Source organism: Solanum lycopersicum, chromosome 11 (assembly GCF_036512215.1).
Source record: "Solanum lycopersicum chromosome 11, SLM_r2.1".
Classification (NCBI taxonomy): Eukaryota; Viridiplantae; Streptophyta; class Magnoliopsida; order Solanales; family Solanaceae; genus Solanum; species Solanum lycopersicum.
In genome coordinates, this window is record NC_090810.1 from 10,231,259 (window position 1) to 10,254,631 (window position 23,373).

Genomic DNA, 23,373 nt, shown 5'->3' on the forward strand with positions numbered 1-23,373 from the left:
AAGAAACAAGAAGATCATTATTAGCAACAACAACAATACGATTTTCATTATCGCCTTCTCTCTTTTGTTGTCTCATATCTCTCTTGTGCTTGTAACAATATTTCATGATATGCCCATTCTTGTGGCAATAGTCACATGTAGTATTCTTGTATTTAGACTTTGACTTGCTTCTACTTTTACCTCTATCATTTTGACCTCTGGACTTGTTTCTCCCCCTATCTTCAGTAACCAAAACATCGGAGTGTGAAGCTGAAGAAGATGAGGTTTGAGATCTTCTTCTCATTTCTTCATTCAAGACACCACTCTTAGTATATTCCATGGTTACAACACCACTGGGAGCAGAATTAGTCAAAGAAACTCGAAGAGTTTCCCAAGAGTCTGGCAGAGTATTAAGAAGCCAAAGTCCCTGTATCTCATCATCAAACTTTACACCCATTCCGGACAACTGGTCAAGAACACCCTGAAAATCATTAATATGATCAGAAATAGGAGTGCCCTCTTTATACCTGATATTCATTAATTGTTTCAATAGGAACAACTTGTTGTTGCCAGTCTTCGAAGCATAAAGTGTCTCGAGCTTGTCCCACAAACTTTTGGCATGTGTCTCATTCACAATATGATTTCTAACATTATCTTCAACCCATTGTGTAATATAGCCACAAACCTGTAGATTCTCAAATTTACATTCTTCATCATTCAAAGACTGAGGCTTATTAGAAGCGAACACAGGTAAATGCATCTTCTTGACAAATAGAAGATCTTTCATCTTGCCTTTCAAAATATGATAGTTACTACCATTTAAACACACCATTTTGCTCATATTTGCCTCCATCATTCAAAACGACAATCAACAATAACCAATGCTCTGATACCACTTTGTTGGGAAAGACAAGGCACTAACAAAGAATGTCTGACAGGATAACAGCGGAAGAATACCTAAGTCTATACTTTCCCTTTTCGATTTGAATCAAAAGAAGACAAACAACCACAAGCAATATGATAGTAAGGTAGCAAGTAATTCAGCCAAACAAATATAACAAGACAATAATAAATCAATCACACAAGACACCAAGATTTACGTGGAAAACCCTTCGATGTGAAGAGTAAAAAACCACGGGACCAAAAGCTCCACTATAATCACCAAGAGTTACAATATTGTTCTCCAAAATTGGCCACAAAACAAGTGTCAAACAACGAGCAACAACAAAATAAGATTGCACCAAATCTAGAGAATTAAAGGAGCAAAATCACCAATTTCGCAGCTACTGTTCACGACAGCAAAACTGAAGCTGCAGGCACCAAATCCAACTCTGTCAGTTCCTAATCAAAGATTGAGATAAAGATAATATGCTGTCCAAAAATCAGTTCAATCGGACAAGAAACGAAGCGGGAATCGCAATTTGAAGTTGGCTATTATGGCTGAAATTTGACTGCGAAAAACTGTTCTTTTTCTCTCTTTTTGGCTGCTAAAAAACTCTCTATGTATTTGAAAATAAGACCTAAATAGGTTTATATTTGCCTCATAAGAATGGGCCTATGGGCAAAAATGGATTGGTCCAAATTGGGCTTTTATTTATCCACATAGGAAAGGAAAAAGACCCATAACCCAACATAATATTCTGATATACATGCTTGCTAGCTGGAGCTTCACTAGCTCTTATTATAATGATGGTATCGCCAGTTGACTTTCGACGTAATGACCAAATCTATGTTACATTATCGGAAAATGACATTCATTCAATCATAATATAAAATACAAAATATTTAATCATGAAGTTTTCTAGCTCGACATAACTTAGGAATTAATTTTAAAATCTAATAGAAATTGATAGTTTGGATAAAAAAATAGTTTTTAACTTATCAGTAATGAGTTATAACTGAGTTAGTGCTTTTAATAATGTTTTTGATTTTTTTTTGTCAGGCTACCGATTCCAACGGTTTTAAACTTTTTCTATCGGATTAACTGACAACCCGTAAAAAAATTATACTTATGCTATCTGGTATATAAAGTTCTCAGCTCAGAGTTTACTTTCATATATTTATTTTAGGTTGTCTCAAATTCTTGATTATTCTACAATATAGTAGTGTTTTGCTTTTGAAAAAAATACAATCGATCAACCCTTGTGTATGGTTCATTTGATTTGTGGATCACCTAGTTTTTAATTGATTTTTGATTATTATTTTTGTCAAGATTTAATTAATAATGATTAATAACTAATAAACTAATAATCGATAATCGATAACATGGTAAGGATCCGTTTCACCTACAAGAATAGGTAGCAATTAGACCAAGTCAAAAGAATGGCAAAGACAAAAGGTGGCAAAAAACGCTGATATGTAATTGGCAGCCAATAGTGACCAAAGAGATTTAGAATAACGTGTTTTTATGCCTATAAATATTTGAGTGAAATATTATTCCCTCAACACATCACAAAGATTAAAAAAATATCTATAATTCTTTCAACAAACTTTGCATTTTAATATCAAAATGACTAGTTCTTTCATTGCTATATTTTCTCTTCTTCTACTCTCTACCATGCAATGCCATGCACAACTTTCTTCCACTTTCTACGACCGCGCTTGCCCTAATGCTCTCACCACTATTCGTACAAGTATAAGACAAGCAGTTTCAAGCGAACGTCGTATGGCTGCATCCCTCATTCGTCTTCATTTCCATGATTGTTTTGTTCAGGTTGGATATATACATTAATTAATCTCGAGTGTATAATAATAATAATTAAAGAGAAAAATATATTGTAATGAGGTTTTAATTCATGTATAATTAATATTCTATGTTTGCTAGCTGGTGCTTCACTACTACTTCATATCAAAGTTTGATTTTAATTCTATTAGTTTCAACATATTGCCCAATTTTAAATAATAGTTGGTACATAGTTCAAATTGACCATAAAAAATCTCATTGAATTTTTTTTCAAGAAAATATATTTGTTATTTGATATACTCTGTATTATATAGTTACAATAAAGAAAAAAACATTTTAATTAGAATAATAAAAGATTATAAAAGAACAAATAAAAAAATCGAAACTTATTGAAATTTGTATGGCTGGCTTACAATGATATATTTTTTAGCTTAGTTTCGTCCAACTTATTTCAATTCAAATGACTTAACTTACCATTTATTAACTTAGACTATATCAATTCGTTCAAGTTCAACCTATTTGCTCATTAACACCTCTAAATTTGACTATATTAGTTCGTCAAGTTTAACCTATTTGTTCATTAACAACTCCAAATTTGAATTAGAATTACCGATTCTATCAAAATCGTAATTATGAGAATAATAATAATAATAATAAACACAATAAATCTTTGTAAAGAGATTAGTTTAGCTGAAAAATTCAAAAAAAAATATAATTTATTACTCTTAAAACGGGTGATTTATTTCGATTTTATGTATTATGAATTCAGTTTATCAGTTTTCAATTTTAAAAGATGCAAATCAATATGAATTTATTTTAATCAATTTTTGATTTATCTATTTTTGATCGTTAACAGTTTGATTAAATATATAACTTCTAACTTCTCTAATAATTTGGCATGATATGGTGAAACAAGTAAATCAATAATAAATGTTTTGATATAGTGAAACAAAAATAATAATATTTAATTAGATAGATTATAGTGTTTTTGTCACGATCCAAATCGAGCCGCGAGTGGCACCCACCCTTATCCTACTATGTGAGCGAATCAACCAATACAAAACCCAACATTTCAATATAATAACAGAATATAATGCGGAAGACTTAAACTCATTAATGAAAATCAATTAAATAACTTCTAAAAACTCAACAACTATTATTATCCCCAAAATCTGGAAGTCATCATCATAAGAACATCTATCCTCAAATTTCTAAATCTAAGAGTATCTAGGAAGCTAAAATAAATAAAAAGCTAGTCCATGCCGGAACTTCAAGGCATCAAGACATGAAGAAGAAGATCCAGTCCAAGCTAGAAGCATTAGCTCACCCTGAAATCCGGTGTAATGAAGACTGGCTAGAGTTGCGGTTGAGTTGAAGACGACTGTACGTTTGCTGCACTCCACAAATAACAAAGAAAGAAACATACAAGTAGGGGTCAGTACAAAACACAAGTACTGAGTAGGTATCATCGGCCAACTCAAAAAAGAAAACAGTATATATCAGATCATATCATAAATCAACTACAATACTCTATCTGTAGCAACATCAAGTACTATAATCATTAATAAGTAAGGTCAAGTACACCCATGAGGACTCAAGCCTCAATACCATACTCATTTGGAAATTAGGTTCATTAAATTGAGTATATTAACATATTTCAAGATTCATTATCTTTATTCCTCTTGTGTCGGTACGTGACACTCCGCTCCATATACTATCCTGGTGTTGGAACGTGACACTCCGATCCTCATATACTATCCTGGTGTCGGAACGTGACACTCCGATCCTCATATACTATCCTGGTGTCGAAACGTGACACCCGATCCATATACTATCCTGGTGTCGGAACGTGACACTCCGATCCTCACATACTATCCTGGTGTCGGAACGTGACACTCCGATCCTCATATACTATCCTAGTGTCGGAACGTGACACCCGATCCAAATACTATCCTGGTGTTGGAACGTGACACCCGATCGTCTATTACTATCCTGGTGCCGGAACGTGACACTCCGATCCTCATATACTATCCCGGTGTCGGAACGTGACACCCGATCCATATACTATCCTGGTGTCGGAACGTGACACCTGATCCTCTATTACTATCCTGGTGCCGGAACGTGACACCCGATCCCCTAATCTCACTACTTTCGTTCATCAAGCCTTCTTTTATACCAAGACATCATCATTAACAAAGTAGATTAGGTTTTTTCAAGATTTAAGATTCAATAGCCTCATCATGCTTATTTTATCACAATTATATAATCACATTCATGCAAGCATACAATTAAGCATATAGAAGGGTTTACAATACTACCCAATACATATCATTCGCTATTAAGAGTTTACTACGAATAGTATAAACTATAACCTACCTCCACCGAAGAATTGTGATTCAAGCAATCTACTTTTCCAATGCTTTGCTTTCCTCTTCGTTTCTCCTCTTTCTCGTTCGTGCGTTCTCCTCTCTCTCTCTCTCTCTCTGTTCTTTCTATTTTTCTTATTCAAACCCTCTTTCTTTTACCCTAATTAGCATATAATTAAGTATAAAAGATGATGAATTAACCCATTAATTAATTCAAGGTTATCTCCTTTAACCCCCAAGTAGTTAAATTATTAACATTAACCCACTAAATTTATAATTAGCAGGAATAGTCCAAAACGCCCCTTAAAACATTTAACAGAAATTTGACCCAGCCTGGGATTGCGCAGCCTGTGACGGCCCGTCGTGCCTGCGACGGTCCGTCCTGCTGCTTCCGTCATAGAGTTCAGAGACTAAATTTTTACTAAGGGTCTGTGACGGCCCGTCACGCCTGTGACGGTCCGTCCTGCCACTTCGTCGCGAAGTTCAGAGAGTCGATTTCAGTACCCAAATTTCAGAATTCTAAGAGTTTTGGGAACGAGACCCCCTCGACGGTCCGTCGTGCACATGACGGTCCGTCGTGGGATCCATCGACTCAGCCAGTTTTTCCAGAAATAAAATCTACTGCTCAAAACGACTAAACAGGTCATTACAGTTTTTGAGCACTGATATAGCGATTAATTAATCATGATAAATTATTAAATATTTAATATTTATGAAGGGTAAAATAGTAAAATACTATTGTCTTAATAAGCTATCGGATCATCAATAACTCAATACTAAAATCAAAATTGATTCAATAATCCAATAACCTTTTATATATATATATATATATATATATATATATATATATATATATATATATATATATATATATATATATATATAATCATTAAAAACACATAAATCTAATAAGATTTTTTTTCAATTTAATTTATTAATCAATTCGATTTTTCATACCGTACTCGTATTAGTCAGAACTGTGGCAAGAGTTGTCTTTGACAAATGATATAATGTGAATTTCTTATAAAGTATTAGATGCTGCTTTAATTTATTAAAAAAAGAAAATTAATTTTAATTTTATTATGTAATTGGATATAGCCTGCTGACTTTGACTTTCAACTAATATAATACCTAAATACATGTTGAAAATGACATTTATGCATGCCATTATTTATTATTACTACATTATTTAATACATGAAGCTTCCTAGTACGTATAACAAAATTATAGATATATCTCTAGTTAGATATTAATCTGATAACAAATAACATCCAAAATTATAATGTAAATCCACATCATAATAAAGATAAATTAAAATGTCTTTATATGTTTTTTCAGTTCATTAAATTTTATTCAGCTAAAAGAAAATCTTCTCTTCAAAATATATTTTTTAATAATGTCATTAACCTTTGACTTTTGACATATCAATTCATAATATTTGTTTCTTTGACTTTTTTTAATTAAAATACAGATCTTCTTTAGTTTATTAATTCATAAAAATTGTTCCTTTGACTTTCTTATATCAGACAGAATACAACAATAAATAAATCATTGAAAATCATAATATTTTCTCAAATTAAAAAGGGATTTGTCAAAGACAAAATGATGTATATATTGACCATAATGATTAATGAGCAAGGAACAATCATAATAACCTAATCACAATCTTAACTTGTCAACAAAATTTAAACGGAGGGAGTACTTATTTTTTTATCCCCAAGTTCTTAAAGTGATGAAATGGCCCATAACTCCATAACCCAACCCCACTTTTTCACCTTTTTAAACCCTAATTTAAAAAGAAATTAAGTGACTATTGTGCAATTAATTCACATGTTCTTACCCGATTAATTTTGGCTGTAACATGGTGTAGCAGCCAAAAATGTCTAAGTAATTACAAGATAAAAACTTACTCATAAATTATGGTGCATATTGTAGAGTTGTGTCTAGTAAAATTGTTTTAAATAATTAAGTTAAATGGAAAATATATATTAAATTGCAATGTGTTGAACTTAATTTGAAATTATTCTGATACTGTTGAAAATAATTTTAAAAATTTGAAAAGAGAATATATAATATTGAAAGAAATCATGCATAATATTCTGATATACATGCTTGCTAGCTGGAGCTTCACTAGCTCTTATTATAATGATGGTATCGCCAGTTGACTTTCAACGTAATGACCAAATCTATGTTACATTATTGGAAAATGACATTCATGCAATTATAATATAAAATACAAAATATTTAATCATGAAGTTTTCTAGCTCGACATAACTTAGGAATTACTTTTAAAATCGAACAGAAATTGATAGTTTGGATAAAAAAATAGTTATTAACTTATCAATAATGAGTTATAGTGATTTTGATAATGTTTTTGATTTTTTTTCGTCGGGCTATCGATTCTAACGGTTTTAGACTTTTTCTATCGGGTTAACTGACAACTCGTAAAAAAATTATACTTATGCTATCTGGTATATAAAGTTCTCAGCTTAGAGTTTACTTTTATATATTTATTTCAAGTTGTCTCAAATTCTCGATTATTCTACAATGTAATAGTGTTTGCTTTTAAAGAAAATATAATCGGTCAACCTTTGTGTATGGTTCATTTGATTTGTGGATCACCTAATTTCTAATTGATTTATGATTATTATCTTTGTCAAGGTTAAATTGATAATGATTAATAACTAATAAACTAATAATCGATGGATCCGTTTCACCTACAAGAATAGGTAGCAATTAGACCAAGTCAAAAGAATGGCAAAGACAAAAGGTGGCTAAAAACGCTGATATGCAATTGGCAGCCAATAGTGACCAAAGATATTTAGAATAACGTGTTTTTATGCCTATAAATATTTGAGTGAAACATTATTCCCTCAACACATCACAAAGATTAAGAAAATATCTATAATTCTTTCAACAAACTTTGCATTTTAATATCAAAATGACTAGTTCTTTTATTGCTATATTTTCTCTTCTTCTACTCTCTACCATGCAATGCCATGCACAACTTTCTTCCACTTTCTACGACCGAACTTGCCCTAATGCTCTCACCACTATTCGTACAAGTATAAGACAAGCAGTTTCAAGCGAACGTCGTATGGCTGCATCCCTCATTCGTCTTCATTTCCATGATTGTTTTGTTCAGGTTGGATATATACATTAATTAATCTATATGTATGTTTATCTAACTGTATGATTGTTTTGTTTGATGAAATGTATAATATACATACTAAGTGACTTCTTTTAAAACTTTTATAGGGTTGTGATGCTTCTCTCTTGCTTGATGAAACTCCAACTATTGTCAGTGAGAAGACAGCGCTGCCAAATCTTGGATCAGTTAGAGGCTTTGGTGTTATAGAAGATGCAAAAAGAGAGGTTGAGAAAATATGTCCTGGAGTTGTATCGTGTGCTGACATACTTGCAGTTGCTGCTAGAGATGCATCAAGTCTCGTAAGTACATTTTCACACTATGAAAAGAAGAAACTTTTTTATTCAAACCAATTAATTAATGTTACGTTAATGACAATCAGGTTGGCGGTCCATCATGGACAGTGAAACTCGGAAGAAGAGACTCAACCACTGCAAGTCATACTGTTGCGGAAACTGATCTTCCTGGTCCTTTTGATCCTCTTAGTAGGCTTATTTCTGGCTTTGCCAACAAAGGCCTTAGCACAAGGGATATGGTTGCTTTATCAGGTAATTATTGATATGGATCATATATATAGATTTGTACATATATATTTATGACAAGTTCTAACATTTTAAAATAATTCTAGGATCACATTCAATTGGACAAGCACAATGTTTCCTTTTCCGTGATAGAATTTATAGCAATGGAACAGACATCGATGCTGGATTTGCTAGCACTAGAAGACGACAATGTCCTCAAGAAGATCAAAATGGAAACCTAGCTCCACTTGATTTGGTAACACCTAATCAATTGGATAACAACTACTTCAAGAATTTGAGGCAAAGAAAAGGCCTTCTTCAATCGGATCAAGTTCTTTTGAGTGGAGGATCTACCGATGATATTGTTTTAGAATATAGCAATAGCCCTCGAGCATTTGCCTCTGATTTTGCTGCAGCCATGATTAAAATGGGAGATATCAGTCCTCTAACTGGTCAAAATGGGATCATAAGAACGGTTTGTGGAGCTATAAATTGATTTTTCAAAAGCCTATTATTACTTGTATAATCGCTAATTCATTTGATTTTTTTTCTTTATATATTGTATTGTTTCAAGAATGAAATAAATCTTCCTTGTGAAAGAAAATGTTTGGCAATGTAACTACTTGGCTCCATTTTTAATATATAATTAAACTTAAATTTTTTTGATACACAATAATTATAATGATAATTAATCTGTTATCTCAATATAAATAATATAAATAAGTTTTTTATACTATATCACCATATATAACACTACTATATATAAATTTTTCGACTATAAATGTGCAATTAGATTTTTATTGTAATTTATATCATTGTATTTTTTTTCATATTTACCTTGCCATAATTTCAACTACTAAAGTTATAAAATTTTCTGAAATGAAGTCTAACAGAAAAATAATTACATGGACAACTTGTTAATATAATTAAAAAATATATCAAACGGCGACTATGAATGTTATCATTATAATAACAAATTAAAATGACTATCTCTTTCATAATAGATTTTATTGAACATGGAAAACAGAATGTCCTCCAAAAGTAATATTTTAATCCCATTTACTATTGATTTTGATATTTCATAATTTTATCCTACAAATTAGATATCATCGAATCATTAGTACGAAATAGAGCTGTCATATGGGCTAGTCCATCCTATCCGGGCTAACCTATACAGGCTTTGACATTTTTCGGGTCAGGCCGGGCTAGCCCATTTTTTGTGTGGGCCAAAAAATGGTCGGCCCAACCCACAATTACGTGGGCTACAGGCTTGCCGGGCCAGCCCACTTTCTTATATTTTTTTTATAATTATTAAATTATAAATTATAATTTAAAAATATTATCATAAATATCGACAAAACAATATTACATTATGTTAGGTCTCATTTGTTTGCACTTAATGGGGTTTGAATCTTAATCATTCAGATTTGCCTTATTAAGTGCGTTTGTTTTTAAGAACTGGATCTTAATTATTCAGATTCAATTTATTAAGTTCGTTTGTTTATTTTCTTATAAGACTCTTAATGGGTCTGGATATATCTGAATGAATCAGATTTGTAACACACCTTAAATTAATATACATCTTTTATTTTCTAAATTAACAAATATATTTGAATTGATAAGCACTCACATGATATAATATTTAGCACGATTTTAAAAAATAAGAAATTATTAGTTATTTGATTAATAACAACAAAAACATTTTATAATAAAATAAAATAAAATAAAATATTTTCATAAACTATATATTTACTACTCTATATAAACTATTTTAAATTGTAGATTCTCAAAGTATTTGAGTGCAAAATATAGTCATATTAATGATGTTACTTGATGTTGAGTTCTTAAAAGATAAATCATATTACCTTGTTACGGTAAAAATGTTCAAAATGTTATTTTATATGAAAAAAAACTATTTTACTAATAAGATTTTTATAATATTTTATTGATATAACGTTTAATTTCATATGTGCATTCAAATATTGAAAACAAACTGTCTCAATAATTTAGTGATCAGATTCAGAGACAATATTTTAATATTCAGATGTTTATTCAGATTTATACATCTAGATCTTAATGCACATCTTAATATTTAAATGTGCATTCAATTTGAAACGTCTTAATCTTAATGGAAACAAATGAAACCTTGTCACTACTTGTTAATCAAATTCACAAATAAAATTATCTTTATAATATTTAGGGAAAATGCACAAGTACCCCCTAGACTATGACCGAAATCCCAAAGACACACCTTACTAAGGTCGTATTGCCCCCTGAACTTTTTTTTTTAATTTTGTGTACCTCTTTGGCTTACGTGGCATCCAAATATCTCTGACGCACCTCAATTGCATGGAGTCACATAGAGTGACACATAAGACAAAAGGTGTATAAAATTACAAAAAAAAAAAATTTCAGGGTTAATAGGACCTTAGTTTAGTTAAGGTGTGTCTCTGCAATTGGGTCATAGTCTAGGGGGTACTTGTGTATTTTCCTTAATATTTATTAAGTTTTTTTTTTTCAACTAAAAGTATAAATATCTAAATAGAAATATTAACCTAATTATTTTGATTTTGGACTCTCTTTATTTTTAAATTTAATATTATATTTTTAAATTAATTTTTATTGGCCCACGGGCCGGCCCTACCAATATTTCTCAAGCCCCCCAAATGAGCAGACTTATCTAAAAAGCTCTATTCTTAAATGGGCTCCAAAAATCTTAGCCCAGCCCTATTAAATCCCGGGTTAGGCCAGGCCGGCCCAACGGACGAGTTAATACCTCATATGGTCACTCAACTATGCACTCTTCTCTTAGAAAGTCACTCAACTTTCAATTTTCACTCAAAAGTCATTCAACTATGCACTTATTTCTCAGAAAGTCACTCAACTTGAATTTTAACTCAAAAGTCACTCAATTATCCACTCTTTCCTCATAAAGTCACTCAATCTATTAAATTATTTTTTTAACTAAAATTTGTTGATATTAATTATTTATATAACAAATCAAAAAATTTTAAAAATAAAAATACCATTTAAACCATTTAGTGATCCACTCACGTAACCCGACCCATTAAAAAACATGATATAACCCATTTTATTTTGTCTTTAATCCTAATTCAAGGTTTAAAGAGAGGAATTAATTTAGGATTAAAGATAAAATAAAATAGGTCATATGATATTTTTAGTGGGTCGGGTTAGGTGGGTAGATCACTGAATAATTTATTTTATTTTTTAAAATTTTTTATTTGTTATATAAATAATTAATATCAATAAATTTTAATTAAAAAATAATTTAATAGATTGAGTGACTTTCTGAAGAAAGAGTGGATAGTTGAGTGACTTTTGAGTTAAAATTCAAAGTTGAGTGACTTTCTAAGAAAGAAGCGCATAGTTGAGTGACTTTTGAGTGAAAATTGAAAGTTGAGTGACTTTCTGAGAAAAGAGTGCATAATTGAGTGACCATCTGAGGTATTAACTCCCCAACAGGCCTAGCCCATATTGACGGCTCTAGTACGAAGGGGAATGTCAAAGAATTGATGATCTGTATATGACTATATAAATAATTATAATGCTCACATTTGACAAATAATAATTATTTTTAACATTAAACTATTCGATGTAATATATTATTTCTGTTTAATTAACCATTCCAAACTCCAACTTTTATAGCGTAGTGTTCTACACAAGTTGTTTGTATCCTCTTTCTATGTATTCACCAGTAGTTTAAAAGTATCAAACTTCAACGGCGAAAGTTTAATTTTCATTAAAGAAATTCTATATATAAAAAAATTAACATACCAAGAAATGAAATAAATTCAACACCTATAATGTCAAAAATAAATGTGATCGAATAGTATTTCAAGTTCCGTTCTAAATGCTTCAACTTCTTTCTTTTTTCAACCTGAAATTCATGTCCATACACAATTCTTCCTTTTATAACTTCAACACCTTGCTAGACATGCATGTGTTGTAGGGTAGTGTACTTTTCAAAATAAAGTTGACAATTTTATAAATTGCAAAATTAATAAATATAATAAAGTATAACTTACATAAATACCATAGTGTAAAACCTAAGTTACCTTCTATCCCTATTATTTTTATAATTAAATAAATCTCATATTTTTTAGATATTTCAGATACATAATTAAGGATTCAGATATATTATTATCAGATCAATCTGTTGCACTTATTAAGAGAAAAAAAGCTGTAAAATCAATTTAAAATCTCATAGTATCCATTTGTTCCACTAATTTAGGGAAATAACTGGAAATTAAATTAAGATTCCACAAATTACGTTATTTCATTCAAAATTAATATCACGAATTCAAAATCATATAGTATAACAATCCAAAAAAATCAAAAAATTAAATTTCTTCTTCTTGTTCATCGTTCTCTCTGTTTGATAAAAAAATTTGTCAAAATTTTGAAAGCGGGATGAGTTATGAAGGATTGTATGGAATTGTTGTTGGACAACGATTTCTTTTGTAAATCTTCAAGTTCATCAAATATATTTTCGATTTTGATTCAAGATTAACGAAAAATTTGAGATTCTAAATTTTTCTCCAGTCATTGAAGATCCTTTCCATCTTGATTCAAAATTGACGAAAATTTTGAATTTCAAAATTATTCTCCTAGTTCATTGAAGATTCTTTCAATTTTGATTAAAAATTATCAATTTTTTTGAGAAGATACATCATGAAAATCCTTTCAATTTAAATTGATAAGTGTTGTATTTCTACTTGGTACACTAAATAAGAAAGTGTTGCCCATAAAATTTTAGGTTTGAAATCACTACATTATTATTTGTCAATTGTTATGTTACAGATACATTTAGTATAAATCCAAATTTACGTATCATAACTAAAAAATTAGTGCATGATATATTATTATTTATGTATATTCTTTTGTTTGAGATCATGAAGATCCTTTCAATTGAATTGATAGATATTATATTTTTATTAGATACATTAAATAAGTAAGTGTTGCCCATAAGATTTTAAGTTTGAGATCGATAGATTATTGTTTGGTAATTGTTATGTATAAGATACATCTAGTATGAATTTGAATTTACGTATCATGACCAAAAAAATAGTGTTTGATACATTATTATTTATGTCTGTTATTTTATTTGAGAAATACAACACTTTAAATTTTAAAAAAAAATACATTATAGTAATTGTTTAAGATCGATACATTATTGTTTGGTAATTGTTATGTATCAGATACATTTAGTATAAATTTGAATTTACGTATCATAACTAAAATAACCGCTGATACATTAATCGTTAAGTAAGATGCATTACATTTTATACATGATACATTAATCTGATGCGTGAGATACATTAATCTTATGCGCTGATACATTAATTTAATGTGCAAAAATGAGGGGTTTTGGAAATTTGTAAAACAATAGATTTAAAGCTCGAGCATGTGTCATTCCTCGATTTCTTCGCTCACAAATGTATCACGAATATAATTTGATATTGTGTACGGAAACATATTCTTCTAAATTTGAATAACCGTAGAAGATACACAACAACACTTGAAACATGATAAAATGATACATTTGGTAGATATTACTTCATTTCATTTCATAATGTAGTTTCACCAGTAAATGAGGATCTCCTAAAACTGATTTTTTTGCAGGAAACAAAATACATCATGTATTTTACCTTTCTCTTATGCATATTGTGAAGGTGAAAATGAAGGAGAATCCGGTAATTCTTTGAAAAAAATTGTAAAGCGAAAACTTGAGTTGTTCTGAAAAAAATTGTGGAGAGATATTAGTGAAAATAGAGAGAATTAAATCTGAAAATTAAAAAATGAAGGAAGTAAAGATTGATGGAATGAAAATAGGAAGAGATAGAGTGAGAAAAATAGGAAGAGGTTGAGGGAATGAAATAAGGAGTAAAAATAGAAAGAAAAAAACGTGTATAACTTTATGTATCTGGAACAAGGGATTTGAAAGGAAAAAGAGGGATTTTAGAAATATTTTTAAAATGATAGTCAATAATAGAAATTATGAAGAAAAAAATGTGTATATAGGTAATTTATCCTATAATAAATGTGATAGATGAAAGATTTTTTTCCCATCTAATGTTCGGTATATGCATTAGACTTCAATTATATTCGAATTTACGTTGTGTACACTATATCAAAAATTATTATTAGCGGCAATTAATTCTTAATTATAGCTAAAAATGTTTTTTAGGGGCAATTAGCAGTCTTTGTATATGTCCCTGAAGCTTTTAGAAATATTGATTTTAATGACACTTAACTAATGTCGATAAAGTCTTTAACACTCTTTATTGATGTCAAATTTTAATGACGCTAAAAATTATTTTTATTGTAGTTGTAGACCCCTTCCGAAGGGAACCACTCCCTATACCGAAGATTTTTCCATACCAAATGTTCAAACATGAGACCTCTAATTAAGGGATGAGCAACCTCATTCACTGCAATACATCCTTTAGTGATATAGACGAAAGTTTCTTAAAATGTTAAATCATTGTAATAAAAAAAATGTAAGGACCCTCTTAGTCGTTTTAGAAATTTCAACCATTATTTTTATATTAAACTTTTTAGTAGATTTTATAATTAATTTATATGACTTATAAGAATGAGTGACATGATTTTTAGATTTAATAAAAGATTATTTTGTTGCTAATAATAATGGAAAAAAAAAGAAAAAAAAGAAAAGAAAAAGGAAATTAATTCAATAAATAAATGAAATAAAATAAAAAGAAAAGGGGCAAAGTGCCCTAACCTTTTAAAAGCTGTGACGGCTCATACGAAGAAAAAAAAACAGAAAGAAATACGCAGAAAAGAAAAGAAAGGGAGAAAAGAAAAGAAAAAAAGAAGAAGAGCAAAATCAATATTTTTATCTCAAGGCGTCAAGGTAATTATTTTCATCCTTTCTATTAAGTTTTTAATGTAATTAGGAGTAGATTTTTAAGTTAAAACGTGTATAATTTACACTAATACGTGAAACTAGTTTTTGATTTCGTGTACATGTGCACATGTTATTTACATATAATTATGGACTAGAGGGTATTAAATGAATTATTATTGTTGGTGGATGAAACAATACATGTATAAAAGATAAGTTTTATGATGATTAATACTTTTAATTCGTTAAGAGTTAGATATGAAATTGAAGTGGGTTACTGTAGGTTTGTAAAGAAAAAAGGATTTGTGAATTTGTTTTGAAAGTTAATGGTAATGGGTGGGTACTAAATATATAGGAATTTAATGTGTGACATATAGATTCTGAAAATTTGTTGGGATTTAATTTTCTCTAAATCTTCTTATAATTGTTATGAAATTTGTCAAAGTGATAGTGTCATAACTAGTTATAGATATGTAATTGGGTTTTTTAGAAATTATTGATGGTGTTCCCTTTGAAAGTATGTCAAGATTTCCAATGGAATATTGATATGCCGTCAATAGCCATTTTGGGATAATAATTGGACAATTATATTATATGGAAACTATTAGGGTTGTAGTGTTTGGAGAAATTATGACTTAACTCTTGACTTGAAATTTAAGAAATATGAGATTTGACTTATTAGTTGGAATCAAGATTGAGAAACTTTATTATAAATTTGGATAAATTGTTGGGTCAAAGTTAAACAAATAGTAATATGAGTGTTGTAAGATTTGAACTCTTATTGTGGTTATTGATTTGAATAGATTGTATTGATTTGAAAGTACAACAAAGGAGGAAGGCTAAAGTCTCGAAGTGATTGTTCGATAAATTGAGGCAAGTAGATTTCTAAACTCTTGTTAAGTGTATGAAATGCGTGTATTTCCTTGTGGTATATGTTTGGGAGTAACGGGATCAGTGATGGGTTGACTTGTCCACATTGATTAATTATAATGATGAAAAAAAAAGGGATAATAAAAGGCAATGTGATTAATTGTTTATGTGTGATGTGTTGAGAAATGGTTGAAGGCTTGTTGAATCTTTGTTGATGTGGCTTCATGTTTGTGTGATTGTGAACTGTGCGATGTTATGAAAATGGTCATCTCCTCATTATTTGTGTGAGCTTGTCATCTGCATTATTCTGAGGCATTGGTTGTGACAAGTGTTATGTACATTGAGAAAGAATGAGTACTTAAGAGGATGTACCATTTCGAGGGACGTATCGCGCGCCGTGATGGATACTATATTTCGAGGGACGTATCGCGCGCCGCGATGGTTACTATTATCGAGGGTCGTGTCGTGCACCGCGACAGATGCATGGACAGATATGTCCCCCATGGGTCCCGGACTGACAGACAGCGGGTGTGTATCACTAGGTCAGACATGCATCATTATACTTGACATTGCATTCCATTGCATTGCACATACTTATCATTAGTGAATTTGATATTGTGTTTTGCTGATCTTCTGATTGCCTTTCTGCGTAACTTGTGATTGATCATTGAGCTTGTTATTACGGATATGTAGTTTGTTGAAGTATTTGTTATTGAGGATATGTAATTTGTTAAAGTGTTGTTGTTGAGGATATGTAATTTGTCTAACTGTTGTTATTGAGCTACGTGCTATGTAAACTGTGAGCTGTTAGGTTGGGTTGATTTTACTGCAGGTTGTAGTTGTAGAGGTTCGGTTGGGGGCGGTAGGAGTACCCGTATTTCATCCCCTTAGCTTGTGTTTAGAGGTTTACTTGCTGAGTACCGTGTGGTTTGGTACTCACCCCTTGCTTCTATAATTTTTTTGTAGGTTATGAGCCTGGATTTTTATTGTACTTGTCATTCTCTTCTTTTCTGAGGCTTCTTGAAGATTTGTGAGGTAGCTGTTTCCATCTCATCAGACTTTCTTATCCATAATTATGATCTTGTTCTATTCTAGAAACAAGTTCATTTGAGACTTGAGTTTTTCTTTTGAATCAATTGTAATACAATAGAGGCTTGTACACGTGACTACCAGGTTTTGGAGGTATAATGTAAGTTGATAGTAAATGTTCCGCATATTTATTGTAATGGTTGAATTTTAGGCTGACTTGTCTTGATGGGATAAGACGAGTGTCATCACGTCCATTTTTGGGTCGTGACAAAAAAGTTATCTGAAATGCATGCATATCAAACAAGGTGATTATAACAAGGGGATAAAACACAAGCATCCTTAAACTAGCTAGACCAAGATCTTAGAGATACATCTTAATTAATTAAGGTCACATTACCTTTGAACTCATTTTTTTTTTATAATTTTATACATTTTTTAGCTTACGTGATACACTTTATGACTCTAAATAATTGAGGCACGTGATTAATGTTTGAATGTCAGATAAATCAAAAATATGTACAACTTTATACAAAGAATGGGTTTGGGTTGGGGGTGAGGTGGGGGGAGAGAGATGGAATTATATATAGGACCTTAATTTAGGTAAAGGCGCGTCTTTGAGATTTCAATCATAATCTAGAGGAATACTTATGTTTTATCCCTATATATAGGGGTTTTCGTGGTTCGGCTTGGATCGATTATTGGTTAAAATCAAATCAAACCAATCTAGTCAGTTTTGTAAATTTTGAAAACCAAACCAAATCAAACAAAACAATAACTGCGGTTTGGTTCTTGTCGATTTGATTCGGTTTCGTTCAGTTTTTTTGAGTTTTTTTATTTGAGAAGTAATAAATTTTTAGGGCACATATGTATTTTGATGGACACAAACACTTAATACATGAATAATTCACAAGAAAGCCACTATCGATTCAATTGAGTAATTAAGCAATATTAGAGTTATTATAACACAAATAAAGTGATTCAATTAAGAGAATGTGCAGGTAAAGACTAAAGTAATGAATTTTGGTGGACTTGATCTTAGGATTGTAATAATTGGGCTAAAATTTCAGTGTTGGACTTGAGAAAAATGATAAAATTAAAGGCTTAAGTTAATTAACATTTAACAAAATATTTATATTTTATTTATGAATAATATATAAATAATTATAAATATATACATCTTATTCATCTATTTGGTTTTGATTATTTTTGCGGTTGTTTTTAGTAAAATCAAAACCAAGCTAAATAGTATTGATTTTCAAAATTTAAAATCAAATTTAATCAAATATTGAATTTCTTTTTGGTTGATTTTATTCAAATTGCATTCGATTTGATTTTTTGTAACAATACCATGAATATCCCTACGTATATATGACAAGTGAAGTTTGAGTATAAAATATATATTTATTTGAAGTTTATTGGATCTTATTTAAAATTATTCTCGAGTGTATAATAATAATAATTAAAGAGAAAAATATATTGTAATGAGGTTTTAATTCATGTATAATTAATATTCTATGTTTGCTAGCTGGTGCTTCACTACTACTTCATATCAAAGTTTGATTTTAATTCTATTAGTTTCAACATATTGCCCAACTTTAAATAATATTTGGTACATAGTTCAAATTGACCATAAAAAATCTCATTGAATTTTTTTTCAAGAAAATATATTTGTTATTTGATATACTCTATATTATATAGTTACAATAAAGAAAAAAACATTTTAATTAGAATAATAAAAGATTATAATAGAATAAATAAAAAAATCGAAACTTATTGAAATTTGTATGGATGGCTTACGATGATATATTTTTTAGCTTAGTTTCATCCAAATTATTTCAATTCAACTGACTTGACTTACCATTTATTAATTTAGACTATATCAATTCATTCAAGTTCAGCCTATCTGCTCATTAACACCTCTAAATTTGACTATATTTGTTCGTTCAAGTTTAACCTATTTGTTCATTAACAACTCTAAATTTGAATTAGAATTACTGGATTCTATCAAACTCATAATTATGAGATTAATAATAATAATAAACATAATAAATCTTTGTAAAGGGATTAGTTTAGTAGAAAAATTCAAAAAAAAATGTAATTTATTATTCTTAAAGCGGTTGATTTATTTCGATTTTATGTATTATGAATTCAGTTTATCAATTTTCAATTTTAAAAGATGCAAATCAATATGAATATTTTTTTTTATCAATTTTTGATTTTTAACAGTTTGATTTAATATATAACTTCTCACTTCTCTAATAATTTGACGTGATATGGTGAAACAAGTAAATTAGCAAAAAATATTTTGATATAGTGAAACAAGAAAAATAATATTTAATTAGATAAATTGTAGTGTTTTAGAACACTGATATAGCGATTAATTAATCATGATAAATTATTAAATATTTAATATTTATGAAGAGTAAAGTAGTAAAATACTATTGACTTAATAAGCTATCGGATTATCAATAACTCAATACTAAAATCAAAATCGATTCAATAATTCAATAACCTTTTATATATATATATATATATATATATATATATATATATATATATATATATATATATATATATATAATCATTAAAAACACATAAATCTAATAAGATTTTTTTTCAATTTAATTTATTAATCAATTCGATCTTTCATACCGTACTCGTATTTGGCAAGAGTTGTCTTTGACAAATGATATAAGGTGAATTTCTTATAAAGTATTAGATGCTGCTTTAATTTATTAAAAAAATAAAATTAGTTTTAACTTTATTATGTAATTGGATATAGCCTGCTGACTTTGACTTTCAACTAATATAATGCCTAAATACATGTTGAAAGTGACATTTATGCATGCCATTATTTAATACATGAAGCTTCCTAGTACGTATAACAAAATTATAGATATATCTCTAGTTAGATATTAATCTGGTAACAAATAACATCCAAAATTATAATGTAAATCCACATCATAATAAAATTAAAATGTCTTTATATGTTTATGAAATTTTATTCAGCTAAAAGAAAATCTTCTCTTAAAAATATATTTTTTAATAATGTCATTGACTTTTGACTTTTGACATATCAATTCATAATATTTGTTTCTTTGACTTTTTTTATTAAAATACAAATCTTCTTTAGTTTATTAATTCATAAAAATTGTTTCTTTGACTTTCTTATGACAGACAGAATACGACAATTAATTAATCATTAAAAATCATAGTATTTTCCCAAATTAGAAAGGTATTTGTCAAAGACAAAATGATGTATATATTGACCATAATGATTAATGAGCAGGGAACAATCATAATAACCTAACCACAATCTTAACTTGTCAACAAAATTTAAACGCACGGAGTACTTATTTTTTTATCCCCAAGTTCTTAAAGTGATGAAATGGCCCATGACTCCATAACCCAACCCCACTTTTTCACGTTTTTAAACCCTAACCCTACAAATTACTTCAAAAAGAAATTAAGTGGCTATTGTGCAATTAATTCACATGTTCTTACCCGTTTAATTTTGGCTGTAACATGGTATATAAAGTTCTCAGCTCAGAGTTTACTTTCATATATTTATTTTAGGTTGTCTCAAATTCTCGATTATTCTACAATATGATAGTGTTTTGCTTTTGAAAAAAATACAATCGATCAACCCTTGTGTATGGTTCATTTGATTTGTGGATCACCTAGTTTTTAATTGATTTTTGATTATTATTTTTGTCAAGATTAAATTGATAATGATTAATAACTAATAAACTAATAATCGATAATCGATAACATGGTAAGGATCCATTTCACTTACAAGAATAGGTAGCAATTAGACCAAGTCAAAAGAATGGCCAAGACAAAAGGTGGCAAAAAAACGCTGATATGCAATTGGCAGCCAATAGTGACCAAAGATATTTAGAATAACGTGTTTTTATGCCTATAAATATTTGAGTGAAACATTATTCCCTCAACACATCACAAAGATTAAAAAAATATCTATAATTCTTTCAACAAACTTTGCATTTTAATATCAAAATGACTAGTTCTTTTATTGCTATATTTTCTCTTCTTCTACTCTCTACCATGCAATGCCATGCACAACTTTCTTCCACTTTCTACGACCGAACTTGCCCTAATGCTCTCACCACTATTCGTACAAGTATAAGACAAGCAGTTTCAAGCGAACGTCGTATGGCTGCATCCCTCATTCGTCTTCATTTCCATGATTGTTTTGTTCAGGTTGGATATATACATTAATTAATCTATATGTATGTTTATCTAACTATATGATTGTTTTGTTTGATGAAATGTATAATATACATACTAAGTGACTTTTTTTAAAACTTTTGTAGGGTTGTGATGCTTCTCTCTTGCTTGATGAAACTCCAACTATTGTCAGTGAGAAGACAGCGCTGCCAAATCTTGGATCAGTTAGAGGCTTTGGTGTTATAGAAGATGCAAAAAGAGAGGTTGAGAAAATATGTCCTGGAGTTGTATCGTGTGCTGACATACTTGCAGTTGCTGCTAGAGATGCATCAAGTCTCGTAAGTACATTTTCACACTATGAAAAGAAGAAACTTTTTTATTCAAACCAATTAATTAATGTTACGTTAATGACAATCAGGTTGGCGGTCCATCATGGACAGTGAAACTCGGAAGAAGAGACTCAACCACTGCAAGTCATACTGTTGCGGAAACTGATCTTCCTGGTCCTTTTGATCCTCTTAGTAGGCTTATTTCTGGCTTTGCCAACAAAGGCCTTAGCACAAGGGATATGGTTGCTTTATCAGGTAATTATTGATATGGATCATATATATAGATTTGTACATATATATTTATGACAAGTTCTAACATTTTAAAATAATTCTAGGATCACATTCAATTGGACAAGCACAATGTTTCCTTTTCCGTGATAGAATTTATAGCAATGGAACAGACATCGATGCTGGATTTGCTAGCACTAGAAGACGACAATGTCCTCAAGAAGATCAAAATGGAAACCTAGCTCCACTTGATTTGGTAACACCTAATCAATTGGATAACAACTACTTCAAGAATTTGAGGCAAAGAAAAGGCCTTCTTCAATCGGATCAAGTTCTTTTGAGTGGAGGATCTACCGATGATATTGTTTTAGAATATAGCAATAGCCCTCGAGCATTTGCCTCTGATTTTGCTGCAGCCATGATTAAAATGGGAGATATCAGTCCTCTAACTGGTCAAAATGGGATCATAAGAACGGTTTGTGGAGCTATAAATTGATTTTTCAAAAGCCTATTATTACTTGTATAATCGCTAATTCATTTGATTTTTTTTCTTTATATATTGTATTGTTTCAAGAATGAAATAAATCTTCCTTGTGAAAGAAAATGTTTGGCAATGTAACTACTTGGCTCCATTTTTAATATATAATTAAACTTAAATTTTTTTGATACACAATAATTATAATGATAATTAATCTGTTATCTCAATATAAATAATATAAATAAGTTTTTTATACTATATCACCATATATAACACTACTATATATAAATTTTTCGACTATAAATGTGCAATTAGATTTTTATTGTAATTTATATCATTGTATTTTTTTTCATATTTACCTTGCCATAATTTCAACTACTAAAGTTATAAAATTTTCTGAAATGAAGTCTAACAGAAAAATAATTACATGGACAACTTGTTAATATAATTAAAAAATATATCAAACGGCGACTATGAATGTTATCATTATAATAACAAATTAAAATGACTATCTCTTTCATAATAGATTTTATTGAACATGGAAAACAGAATGTCCTCCAAAAGTAATATTTTAATCCCATTTACTATTGATTTTGATATTTCATAATTTTATCCTACAAATTAGATATCATCGAATCATTAGTACGAAATAGAGCTGTCATATGGGC

At 29.6% G+C, this 23,373-nt stretch overlaps 2 protein-coding genes across 2 annotated transcripts; both read left to right on the forward strand.

Moving 5' to 3' along the window:
- Positions 1–7,891: 7,891 nt before the first annotated feature.
- On the forward strand, positions 7,892–9,301 carry LOC112940333 (lignin-forming anionic peroxidase). Its single transcript, XM_026028321.2, has 4 exons — positions 7,892–8,173; positions 8,287–8,478; positions 8,559–8,724; positions 8,805–9,301. The coding sequence occupies exons 1-4, from the start codon at positions 7,970–7,972 to the stop codon at positions 9,191–9,193; spliced, it is 951 nt and encodes a 316-aa protein (XP_025884106.2). The 5' UTR covers positions 7,892–7,969; the 3' UTR covers positions 9,194–9,301.
- Positions 9,302–21,418: 12,117 nt separating this feature from the next.
- LOC138339192 (lignin-forming anionic peroxidase-like) lies at positions 21,419–22,831 on the forward strand. Its single transcript, XM_069290738.1, has 4 exons — positions 21,419–21,703; positions 21,817–22,008; positions 22,089–22,254; positions 22,335–22,831. The coding sequence occupies exons 1-4, from the start codon at positions 21,500–21,502 to the stop codon at positions 22,721–22,723; spliced, it is 951 nt and encodes a 316-aa protein (XP_069146839.1). The 5' UTR covers positions 21,419–21,499; the 3' UTR covers positions 22,724–22,831.
- Positions 22,832–23,373: the final 542 nt, after the last annotated feature.

What these genes read in the sequence shown, in the direction of transcription:
- LOC112940333 (XM_026028321.2), top strand. Translation starts at nt 7,970, where the DNA reads ATGACTAGTTCTTTTATTGCTATATTTTCTCTTCTTCTACTCTCTACC. An exon ending in TCCATGATTGTTTTGTTCAG is followed by an intron (nt 8,174 to 8,286) that starts GTTGGATATATA and finishes AAACTTTTATAG; the next exon opens with GGTTGTGATGCTTCTCTCTT. An exon ending in GGATATGGTTGCTTTATCAG is followed by an intron (nt 8,725 to 8,804) that starts GTAATTATTGAT and finishes AAATAATTCTAG; the next exon opens with GATCACATTCAATTGGACAA.
- LOC138339192 (XM_069290738.1), top strand. Translation starts at nt 21,500, where the DNA reads ATGACTAGTTCTTTTATTGCTATATTTTCTCTTCTTCTACTCTCTACC. An exon ending in TCCATGATTGTTTTGTTCAG is followed by an intron (nt 21,704 to 21,816) that starts GTTGGATATATA and finishes AAACTTTTGTAG; the next exon opens with GGTTGTGATGCTTCTCTCTT. An exon ending in CTAGAGATGCATCAAGTCTC is followed by an intron (nt 22,009 to 22,088) that starts GTAAGTACATTT and finishes AATGACAATCAG; the next exon opens with GTTGGCGGTCCATCATGGAC.